Source organism: Ischnura elegans, chromosome X, assembly GCF_921293095.1.
Source record: "Ischnura elegans chromosome X, ioIscEleg1.1, whole genome shotgun sequence".
NCBI classification, from domain to species: Eukaryota; Metazoa; Arthropoda; class Insecta; order Odonata; family Coenagrionidae; genus Ischnura; species Ischnura elegans.
Window position 1 is genome coordinate 100,821,944 of NC_060259.1, and position 12,380 is coordinate 100,834,323.

The 12,380-nt window shown below is 37.0% G+C and overlaps 2 protein-coding genes across 5 annotated transcripts in view; one reads left to right on the forward strand and one right to left on the reverse strand.

Moving 5' to 3' along the window:
• LOC124171902 (exocyst complex component 3) overlaps positions 1 to 7,690 on the reverse strand; it is a 32,944-nt gene extending 25,254 nt beyond the window's left edge. The window contains exons 1-4 of one of the 3 annotated variants that reach the window (XM_046551300.1): positions 7,606 to 7,690; positions 7,124 to 7,496; positions 4,907 to 5,055; positions 3,130 to 3,325 (exon numbers count right to left, since the gene is read on the reverse strand). In XM_046551300.1, the coding sequence (XP_046407256.1) occupies positions 3,130 to 3,325; positions 4,907 to 5,055; positions 7,124 to 7,213 (435 nt within the window). In that variant the 5' untranslated portion in view covers positions 7,214 to 7,496; positions 7,606 to 7,690. Of the gene's footprint in view, positions 1 to 3,129; positions 3,326 to 4,906; positions 5,056 to 7,123; positions 7,497 to 7,552 lie in introns of all 3 variants that reach the window. The other 2 variants (XM_046551299.1, XM_046551301.1) reach the window with 2 other exon arrangements.
• Positions 7,691 to 7,767: 77 nt separating this feature from the next.
• The window catches only part of LOC124171903 (mitochondrial potassium channel-like), a 62,604-nt gene continuing 57,991 nt past the window's right edge, over positions 7,768 to 12,380 (forward strand). Inside the window, exons 1-3 of one of the 2 annotated variants that reach the window (XM_046551302.1) lie at positions 7,771 to 8,545; positions 8,628 to 8,774; positions 8,844 to 9,471. In XM_046551302.1, the coding sequence (XP_046407258.1) occupies positions 8,312 to 8,545; positions 8,628 to 8,774; positions 8,844 to 9,434 (972 nt within the window). In that variant the 5' untranslated portion in view covers positions 7,771 to 8,311 and the 3' untranslated portion in view covers positions 9,435 to 9,471. Of the gene's footprint in view, positions 8,546 to 8,627; positions 8,775 to 8,843; positions 9,472 to 12,380 lie in introns of those variants that run through there. The other variant, XM_046551303.1, reaches the window with a different exon arrangement.

Genomic DNA, 12,380 nt, shown 5'->3' on the forward strand with positions numbered 1-12,380 from the left:
AGATATCAGTGATTTCAAATCTAAACACAATAATAATAATAATATTTATTTATCACCATTGGCAAAATACAATCCATGGCTATGTGAAGGTTTACACATATAAAAATATATTGTGACGGTATGGCCCGCACATGTAATATTTTTGTATTCGTTCCATTTCTTTCTTTGTTTCACTTCGCTCATTCCCTGTCCTGAGCTTTTGCTCATTCAAATTCGCGGGCACAGCAGCAGACAGGCGGCCTTGCTCTAAACTGATTTAGGGTTTCGTACGTCAATTGTTTTTTTTTTGTATCATGTGATCTACGATATGAAACGGGCCCGGCGCAAGGCGTCGAGAGGTGTGCGGTTGTTGAACTGTGAGTGGGCGGTGCTAGGAGTCAGAGATACTCCGTAAGCCTGGCGAGAGAAGGCCGGCAGCTCACCGTGGAGAGAGAAGACGGAGGAAAGAGGAAGAGGAGCAGTGTCGTGGAGATTTCGTCAAGTCAAGCAACGCAAATACGCCGGTCATCCCGCAAAACCTCAGGCAACCAAAATCCTGTGGGTTGATGACGCGCCCAGCGGTGATCACGACGAGGAGCCACATCTCGACACATAAGTACTCTACAAATCCCCTTCTCTCCCTGGATAGTGAATTATCCACTCTCCCTACTCCAACCAGCATTTCTTCCACTAAGAAGACACCTCATGTGGAGGTGATCGTTTGCAACAGTGAATCAGGGACGATTTCACTTAACGTCAAAGAAAAAGCTTGTCACGAAGCTAAAACCTGTATAATTATTCTCCTGTCCTTGCAGTTTGTGCTTGAAATTCCAATAGTGCTGGACACTTTAGTACGAGTGGACGTGGAGCATGTAAAATTCAAGTTGGACAATCCAACCGACATTCATAATTGTCGTAGAGATTCCTACAGAGGCCATAATAAATTTTGTTATGCACTAGTATTAGTTTTTTGATTTGGTGGGGTATTGCATTCTTTATTCTTTTTCCATCAGTGTGTCATCTAAACAGATAATCATTCCATCCCTCATTAGATTTAAGAAGGAAGTTATTTATGTTCATTTTATTTCATTTTGTCACCAATAAATGTGTAAAACTATTCACATTCCGAGAAAAGTCGTTTTGTTCCTGCTGTGCTTCGCATTGGGGTTCAAAAATTCCCGTATTTTCCTTTTCTTTCGTGATTGCGTGCCGTAGAACCCACGTGGTTTTCCTATTAGGTAAGATCCGTCCACCGTCAGTTGATTACGTGAAGGTATGCACTGTCACCGCTGGTTTCTAATCAGTGGAGCCGGGGATTGAAATCGTCCGACATTAGAGTTGGCAAATTCAACTGATGGTACGTATCGTCGCAATATATTTATACAGTCTCCTACCTAACTCTGAGGAAGGTGGTAATTCGTCACCGAAAATTTAGTACTGTGAGTGTTTTTTTATCTTTTTTGTGTGTGCTGTGATTCTGCCCAACCTGGGGTATTTTTATGTAAAATATATACTTATATACAGCGAAAATACAGAAAAAGGAAAACCATACAATACAGATTACAATATCACATGTTATTATAATAGTCTTCAAGATATTCAGTGACACTGTAATAGCAATTTTTGAATAGGAGATTTTTAACCCTCAATTTAAACAAAGCAGGAGAAGAGAAGACTTTAATTTCATCTGGGATATTATAAAAAACTGCAGAAGTGGAGTGGTAGGGGCCTTTCAGGCAAAGAGAACTTGAGTATTGCTGAGTGTGTATATTATTTCTGGAGCGGGGATAGTAATTGAGGTAAAAGACATTTGCAGGAAATTTGTCCCAGTTGGAGTGTATGAAGCAAGCACATGACAAAATATATAAAAAAGGCAGTGTGAGGATTTTAGCATTTGAAAAAAGAAGTTTGCCTGGGGTTTGTATGGAGACTTGAAAAATTGACTTGATGGCTTGCTTTTGGGCAGAAAATCTCTGCTAGAGGCAGTTGAATTTCCCCAGAACAAAATGTCATAGGATAAGTGAGAGTGTATTTTAGTGAAATATGTACAGCTTTTTCAAAGTATCCAGAGACAAAACAGGTGCTAACATCCTAATCATATACGTGCCTACAGATACTCTGCTGATTATGGCTTGAATATGATGAGACCAATCTAGGGTCTTGGAAATGATAAGCCCAAGGAACTTAGACCGATTGACGCTGTTTCCATGTGGATTTTTTAGAGATGGGTCGAATAGCAGATTTCTCAAACTCGAATATCGAATTCAAATATTAAATCATTGCTCAAATATTCAAATACCTCGAATACTAGAACTGTGTAAAGCATATTAAACGTATGTTTTTTCTTCTATTTCCCTTGATGAATGTATAAATAAAAAGGTATACAGAGGAACCTCAATCTTCGTTTTTCAGGGGGGACAAAAAAAAAACGATGAATGCGGGAATGTTTGACTGGGTTGCCTATGCAGCAGGAAACCCAGGATTTTGGCCAGTAATTGAGATTTCCTTTAAAGGATTCAAACAGGAATTTAGCTGATTAATGGAATATTTTAATTTTATGGAAACAATTTGGACATATAGTTGATTCAACAAACATCTCTTTCAAATATCCTAACGGGACACACCACCTCATGAAAAAATGATTGCATGCCGTCTCCGCTTTTACACTGCTACGATGGATTTCTGTCTAATGTATACATTCTTATTTACCAAATATCTATTCTTATCTGCCATTTCAGCAGCATACCCATCTGATACTCGGCTTCATCCAACTTCTTATTTTCAACGGGTAGCTCACTTTACCCTCTCTCCTACTGTCAAGTGCTAGCGGACAATTCGAGGCGTTTTGCAATATACACGCGCTTCTCCATCTGATTTTCTTCTTCTTCAATTATTTTCAGTCCATCTTTAGAAGTTCTCACGAGATAAGCAGATGAATTCGAATTGCTAGCAGGGAAAAACCAAATATCCTGAGAAAATATCCCTTCGTCTGTGACTGTGACAATAGAGATTTATAGCATAACTCATAAATTTTAACTTGATATATGTTTAAAAAAAAAAATACTGCATCAACTTCCGAGAAGCTCAGCTGCGAGGATATCAAGATATAAAATAATAAATTGAGGGACAAATATAATAAACTATACACACCTGAAAGCTAAGCAAGAGTTTTCCTTCCTGTATCCACTGTTTTGTTTTCTCTACACTTTCTGGCACAGTGAAAATATGTTTGAGGTTTTCCATTGCCGTAACATATTGAGAATGACGCATATTTTCATCCCGCACATCTTGCAATTTCTCATACAATTTAGGCACTGAAGAAAATAATTTATCCAAGGAAACAAGACTGCAATGAAACACAAAAATCAGTTTAGATCCTTAGTATAGAATAACAATTAGGTCTAGGGCATAAATTGTCTACAATCACCACCAAATGCAAATTTTTACCTATGCTTTTTAAATATAATGAAATACATAGATATTTCAACAGTCTATATCCTTCACCTGAATTCTAAGGGGATTAACAAGGTAGTAACATTGTGTACTGGCATTTTTGAGCCAACCAACAAAATCTTATTCTGGGATCCTACAAGTTCAGAGCTGTTATGAGCATTGATTATTTTGATCATATACTTGTGAGAGGGTAACTATCTCATCGATACCTCTCCCTCCTCAATAAAAATTAACCTCATGAATAGCTTGAACACAAAGCCTAAGTTCACCAAAACAATCACAATGAAATACACATTGCAAATTGCAGAGTATTGGTGGAGAACATAAAATACACTTTCCTGTATGATAATCAAAAAAAACACTGAATTTCTCTAATGAGAACGAATATCAATGACCAAGATGAGGAGAAGGCACAAAATAAATGAGGATGATATCACATAAGTTGAAATAAAAATATTTAGAAACTGAACAGTCACAATAGGATTCAAAGTTTAACTGACTGACAGAGGGTATGTCATTAACATGTCATCTTAGTTCAAACTTAAACAAGAACAGAAATGCATTGTAAGATTTTTGACCAGCGACATTTTAAATGATTAAAGTGAAATTAATTACTGTTGCTTACACAACACCCACATCATCTTACACAGCACTCATTACCTGAAGTAACAGCATTAAAAAAATGGCAGAGAGAAAATTGGCATCAAAGGTGTGGCACTGAGTAAAATTGACTGATGCACCACTCAATGGTCTGAAGTTTGGGTTTTGGCGGAAAACCGATACAACAGAAATTCTACCATGGTGGTTTTTCATAGCCATAGTGCCACCAACCAAAATGACTTTTTCTAAGAAGCGGCCTTATTCCGCATTAGCATGAATCTCCAGCACAAAAAATCATCAGCAGGTATTTCCAAGTGCTGTGGACACGAACCCTTGAGATATTTGCGTACCACTGTGAAAGAAAGGCTGCGGGGCGCTTAGTGCAAAATGAAGATAATCCCTAGCTACTTCCCTTAAATTCCCTCCGTGAGGTTTTAGGCGAACCCTTTCTCTCCAAAGTTGCACTATCATTTACGATTTCACACTTTTGATGGACCACAGTCGGAAGCGCTGATTTTTTTTAGCTACTTACACCGGGGTAACTAGTTTTATTGATAAATATTTCGCCGTAGTTCGTATAAACGAATGCCATTTGCTCCTGGGGACCGAGCCGAGGTTTGTAATTTCAAAAGATTTCGTATAATCAAAACTTCGTATAATCGAATAGCGCCATGCATTTAGCATAGGCTTTTCGCCGGGACCGAAATATCATTTCGTATAATCGAAAACTTTGTAAAATCCTGCTTCGTATAATCGAGAGTTTACTGTAGCAATATATGAAAAGCTGAATCAATCACATATTTAGAGAATTTATATGGCAGGAGAAAAAGTCAGAGAAGCACAGAAATATTTTCTAAAAACTACAACTACTCACGATTCTTTGATCCCTTGAATATCTTGCTGAGCTACTTGCACTTGGTTTAGCCCAACTCTGACTCCATCTAGTTGACTTTGCATTGCAGTTTTCAACATCGCTTCCACCGACGCTTTATTCCTGCTCCTCTTCCTCATGTACTGCTCAACCTGTAAATTTCATTTATTTTTTACAAATATTGCAAAAATCAGGTACATCCTCATGTTTTGGATAGCTTCAAGTACAGAAGTTGTTCCAAACAAAATTTTACCACAAAAGAGAACTGCATGAGAAAAGGGGCACAACATGTATCAAGCTAGCAAATAAACAACCACCTATGCATTTCATAATCTTTTCAGTCCGGGGTTTCTCTGCAAAATACAGTAGTCAACTTGCACTACAATCATATAATTGATTAACCAGCTGGATTGATGATATGACATAGAATTAATAGAAAAGCTAATTTAATAAAGAAATGAAATATTTATATGTATATGCCCATGCTATACACTCCAGTTTATAAAGAGAGGCAAACATTAAATGTTTTTCAGTTTTAAGTAACAAGCGCCAAACCCAATGCAAAGAAAATGGAGGCACTTAAAAAAGTCTATTGGAGTTTTGGGCTTGAACTGGACGGATAAAAAGGTCAATGTAGTGAAAATTGGACATATTTGTTATTCCTGAGATTTACTTCCTCGTGGATATTCTTTAAACATCTCCCAGCACAATTTCATGTAGGCCATTTCCAGTTTTGGTATTTACTCCTTACAGTGAAAGAAGAATCGTCACTTGCTCATTGCTCATAATCAACGATTACCTCACTGACTTAACTAAGCCCAGTGGCGGATCCAGGATAGGGACAAGGGGTCTAAGTAGGTATGTACTAACTAAGGGGTAAGGGGTCTAAGTACCTAATACGAGACAAAACGGAGATATGAGACAAGATACAGATGTAAAAACTGCCCTGGAACCTGTGTAAGACCCTGTACTAACCACCAAATACAGGCAGCAGGCAAAAGTGAACAGCTCTGAAAAATGTAAGCACGTATCAATAATTATCAAGTTCAAACAATATTTAATAGAATGTAATGTTTTGGAATTTTTTTTTTAGAGCAATTACCAAGCTAAAAATATTTCACTTAATGTCGGCACAAAATCTTCAGTGCCTCCAAATTAAAGCACCCTTGGGGATTTAAATACCTACGATTAAAGCAGAGTATAGGAACGGAATAGCAAGGATGCATATGCTGTGTCACATAAGCTTGAAAAGTTAATCATTTGAAGAGATCAAGTTTCAGATGCATTATATGTGCCTCGGTGCAAGAAGAGGGTGTAAAGTGAGTATGGGATTTGCTTGGATGACTATAATATCCTAAATAGCCAGGCATTCTGGAATCTGACTGTAAAATACAGAGTACATAACAAAATCTAGCATGTAAGCCAGAATCAAGACAAAATTCTGCCTCACAACTTATAATAATCCAGTTGGATTTGGGATTTATGGCAGCCAGGATTCCAGGTAAACTCCAAATGTGAAAACGAAATCAAGCTCGCCACTCCACCTAGAAGAATACACTCGGAATCCAGCATACATGAGATGCTGGAAGGGTCGGGCTGCCGAATGAGGGCTGAAGACAATGACAAAGGTGAACGTGCACCGTGAAGATCTAGGGAACCCATTTAGCATGTGGGTGAGTTGGTATAAGGATGTGGGAGCAGGAGCAGATGGTTTTCATACCACACAATAACCAATGCATGATGAAAATTAGCAATGCTGCCATGAAACATGAGTGCAGATGAGGATGCGTAAATACCTCATTATCACTGCATGTTCTGCTTTGTACATAGCATATTACCCCCTTCTTCCCCCGTTCCTATCGTCAGAGAGTATCCTCGTATATCCTGCAACATGATGCCCTTCTTTTCCTATTTCCTATTGGCTCAATTTTTATCATCCCTTTACCATTATAAACTACTCCAAACGCCTCCGAAACATTTTCCATGTTATAATGTCTAACTCAAGTATACTAACAAGATCCTCGTCAGAAATTGTCATGGTGTTGACTCTAGATAGATGTAAACACTACAATTGATATTATGGCGAAAGGAAAGAAAATGTTGCATGCACCAGAAGCATTAAAATTATTAATACGGGTCATGCCAAAACAAAAGAATATAGTCCATAGTTCTCCAATAAAATGCAGAAATTTGAAAAAAATCCTCTAAGTTGTAACCCACCTTCTCTAGTTGATCCGGACGCTGCAGCATGTTAGTAACATGAGTTTCTCCTGTCTTCTTCGCTTCGGCTTCCTGCTTCTCCACATCCATGGTGGATAATATTTGTCCTGAATTATATGAATAATTTAAACCAAATTAGGAGCAGCTTTCAGTCCAACACATATCACTCCATTTCATAATTAAGGTGCTTCAATCAGCCAGAGCCTGCATTCGATCCCCGTGACATCCCATTTTTACTGTCACTCGAGTAACTAGAATGAAGTGCATTTCACCATAAAATATTCCAATTTCTTTAGACAGGACACATGTCGCAGATACAACCCTTAGAGTAGTGGGTGGGACACATTCGCAGTACGCTCTTCAATGTGTCATCCTGCCATCGTCAAAACAAACACGTGAATTTTTGCTGCAGATAAGAGTATTACTTACAATATAAGCCATTGGTGATGGCAGAGGTTCTTCATTAATTGTGAGTAACTTACTTATTCACATAAACCTTCGAGTCACAATCTTCATTATCATAGACTATACACAATATTTATTCGTTATCGTTCTTGGTTTGTTAACAGCTGATAGCAGCTTTTATTTGTTTTTATTACGGCCTACGGCTGTCTATTGTTTTCGCACAAAATGGTAGTTGTCTTCATATTCTACGAGTTGTGAATGAGTTTCCTGTAATTTTACGGATTCAATCATCGTCACGGGCAATATTTCACCATTCCCTCAATGAATATTGAAAATAATTAATTGCGTGCCCTCGACGCAATTGCAACGAGCAAAGTTTCGTTAGAAGTGGTATTGCAAACGCTTGAAGCAGTTTGAAGACAGTAGCGTGCGTGTGTCTTGTTGCTGATCTTAGCGCACCGGTGACCATTCTTCGATCTAAGTTTAAATTATTCAGGTGTCAGTACGATTTCATGTTATTCGAAGCGTGAAGTATGCTGTGATATGCATCTGTGAATTATGTGACATCTTTTTAATCTTGTCCTGTAGATCTCTATCTTGCTAACGTTTTGCCTGTTGGGAGAGGGCTCGGGAGATAAGAATGATTCTAAATTTATTTTCTTCGTCGCGACAATTGGTTTGCTGAGTTGATTTTCGTCGTTGGTTTCTACGTCGCGCATTATTCGATGTTGTTTACGTATACTTAAATGTCAATTAGTGTATCGCTACCTGTGATGTACGGAAATGCCGCCTCGGTTCAATATTTATTGCCGTTGCGTACATGGGGTGGTCACTAGCCGCGATCGTTATTTCATCTCAGTGCGATCTATGTCTGCAGCAACGCATAGGTGGTCTACACCGGATGAAAATTTTCTTTCATTCCAATGGTGGAGGAAAAAATTCCTTACTGTGCAACATCTGTACGATGAGGTTACTGGGTTGAAAGAAGTACACGATGCTCAAAGTAGAGTTATTGATGTACGATTTAGTTTTTAACATCTTATTAGAATGGAGTTTTCCCAGATTTCGATGGGTCTAAGTCGTTTATCATTTATTATAGGCCGAGAAGAATTTTGTGTTGGCTCAAGAAGAAAGGAGAAAAATTCAGTCCCAACTATCGGCGCTCCAAAAGAAATTGAAACAGATTTATGGGGAATTAGACAAAACGCCTCGAGGGGAGGAGAGATACGTTCAGCTAGTGACGTTGGTAAGTCTCTTTGGAACTACTTGATGAAGGCTAAGTCTTTTTAGATTTTACAATTAAGCTCTGTTTCAGGAACATGCCGTTATTAAGGAAGAAAAGATGATCAGTGAGGTATTTCATGAGAAAGAGAGAGAAGAAAGGGATTATTTCAGTGTTTTGTCCTCGGCTGTCAAGATGGGCCACGAGAAAGAGAGAGCCCAAGCAGAAAGGACGAAATATTGGTCGATAATAGGGTCGGTGTTTGGTACTTTACTTGGAGTGATTGCTAGCTCTATTATGAATGATCTTCGCATGAAAGAGCTCAGGAATATAGTTGGCAAGGCTGTTAATATTGATGCTGCAAACCAAAAAGATTATTCTGAGTTTTTAACGGAACATAATAATAAGCTGGAAACTCTTGTAGCCACTGTTCAGAAGTTGAATGGTGATCCGGTTATGAGCTCAGAACCCGTGAATTTAGTAATGGAGAACCATGAGCTTTTGACTGAGAGTAACAATAAGCTGGAAATACTATTAGCCACTGTTCAAAAGTTGAATGATAATCTAGTGGTTAGCACTGAGCAAGGGGAAATAGTTTTGGAGAACCGTGTTGTCATGCCAGATTTTTTAACTATATCCTTAGTAGTTTCAGCTGTGGTCATATGCCTTAAATTAATCATGTAAAATATTTTTGTATATAAAACTAGTTTTGTTACTTTAATTTGCCTTAACCTTATTTCACAGGAAATTATTTTTGCTAATGCCGATTTTGTTATGGTTTGACAGTGTTAGATTGCCTTGAATTGTAAGTGGCAGTCCCAGCCATTGAGGCTGATTGAAAGTTCCTGGGTCAAAATTGCGGAAACCAGTTTTTCACCAAGAATGGTGCTGTGACAAATTATAGGTGAAAAGGGTTTTTGCAAAAGTGACCTTTCTCTTTCCGAACGTAACCCTAATGGCCGTATGTTTAACTTCCCATACCTGTCCCTGCTCCAACAGCCTTTCTGAGTGCGTACATGAAACAGGAAAATTGCACATGTGCTTCAAGTTGGGTGAAATATTTAGTAGAAACCAGTTTTTGATGGCTTAGCAATCATCTGCGAGTAGGGGAGTAGGTGCTGAACTGAACTGGTGTGAAACTACGATAGGGTTTGCTCTCAACTTTGATTGGCGTATGGATTTTCCTGCCGTTGAACATTCAATCATAAAGCCAATTAGTAGCTCAAATTACCTAAGCTTACGAGTGGTAGGAAAATTTAACCAGGTTATAATGATCAAACATTCACATATTTCTAATGTAAATCAATAAAGTTTAGTTAACATAGATGAAGTTTCTTAGAATGCCAGGGCTTTTCTTATGCATACAATATATATTATTTATCAGGTTTTTCTACCCCTTCCTGTACATTCAATGTTAAACACATATTTTAAGTAATGACAATAGTGTTCATGTCCACCAGTATGGAAAAAATGAAATCACGAGTGAGGTGGAGAATGCTCTTTATTCATACTTGCATTTACCTTTGGTGTTTCTTTTTATTTGTTTTGCTTTTTTAGTCCTCAGTAATGGGCATGATTTAATGAATATTTTTTAATGTCACTGATAAGGCTTATTTTAGGTCTTTAATTGTGGGTATTTTGAAAGAAATTAAGTTTTGGTAAATTTTACGATCCTATTTGTTATGGCAGTAAGATGAGGCTTATAAAATCATTTCAGGCTTTATTTTGCTAAAAAAAATGTGGAAATGTGTTGAAAAAGTGTGGAAATAACCACTTGTGCTCTTCATTAAAGATGAGGCTTCCTATTATTTCCCCATAACCCACTTACACATTTCATCCCCACCCCATTCTGCACAGATTAGGGACTGAAGAAGTCAAAACTACTTCTATGGTTACTCTAGATATCAACTTAGACAATTACATTGAAATTAATTCATCTGCAACTGTGATAATAAACCTTGAAAGTCACTTTTTGACTCCAGGTGGATGGTCATGGGTCATTTTAACTCCATGAGTTTTTAAGTGTAAAATATATGCTTCCTTATACGGAGCATTATTTTATCTTGTTTTTTTTTCTACATAATTATGGCTATAAATTTTTTGTAATTAATGATTGGTAATTCCCACATAGCACAAACTATCAACTAGATGTCTGCAAATTATCTATAACATCTTCAGCTAATATCTAGGAAATATCCTGTAATATTTTTTGGACATTTTGTAGATATCTGAACGTCCACTTTTCTGATACCTACAAGATATCTTGAAAAGATATTTTCTAAATATTCAGATTCAAATTGGACCCACTGCAAAAATTCAGGGTAAATGACTCGAATACAATATGTTTCAGTATAACAAGTTCCATTTCCAACTGACAGCCTGCTGGTGGAGCAGGAGGTAATGGTAGGGTGCCTTCTTGGGATTCTTCCTGAATATCGGAACCTCTCTGTCTTTCTCTTTTTTTCTATTGGGGGCTTCCTCCTCCAATTCCAAATTTGAAGTTTCCAAAGCAGCTTACAGTTTCCTTTTAGATTTCTCAAAGGAGTCTGTAACATTATCAATGAATGTTGATTCAGTATCTTGCAGTATAGGTCTTGAAGAATTTTAATGCAAGTTTTTGCCAACATATTTAAACACCTTCATCAGGACTATGAATGAATATGAAAACATTACTGTGATACATTAAAGGTTATGACAATGTTTTTTTAAGATAGAAGCAAAGAATTTACTTGTAAATTAATCAAAAAGAAATATTTTGACATACCTTTTATTCCACTGAATTGGACTAGTTTATTGATGGTAGTTAAGCTAAAACCATTCATAGTTACCTATCAATTTTGATTAATTAAATGATAATTTTTTCTTAAAATTTTGATGTCTGCTCTTTTATTACAAATATTTTTTTAAATATGTATAATTTCTTTAAATAATCTTTTTGTTAAAATACTTCTAGTATCTAAAATTCTAGTATTTTTGAAGGCTAAGCATTAGCCGTACTTTCACAGAATAGACATATTGTAGGCATCTTATAGATATTTAAAAAACAAGCTATCGTAACTTTAAATCACTTTTATAAACATTTGCCAGAGGAGTTGCCTTTGCTGTTTTAGTGCATGTATGTGAAATGACTATCTATCAAAAGCATATCAGTTACACTTTTTTTTCAAGATTCAGGTGCTTTTTGGCAAATTTCAGTGGACATATACAATCAGAGTCTCCGCTCTAGAAAGGCAAATTCTAGACCTTTAAAAGATGTTTAACCCTTTTAGTGCAGCTGGCCAATTTATCGGCTTTTGCCTCTTGGGCGAAAAGTGCGGCCGGCCAATATATCGGCTCTTATGTAGTCCATCATTTGATTTGCTATAACTTATTTCAATAAACGTAAAAATATTTTGTCAATTTAACCTCATCAGTTTAAAAAATAGCATTTGGATATGTAATGCTATAGCTTTGTATTGTTTTTTTCCTAGTTGCTACATTCTCTGAAAATAGCCTCCGCGTTTCCTGCCAGTACCCCAGGAAGAAAGCATTAAGAGGGTTAAAATATGGAAGACATTTTCTAGACATCTAGTACATACATATATAAGATATTGTAGACATTCTATAGATATCTAGAAGATATTATCTGCT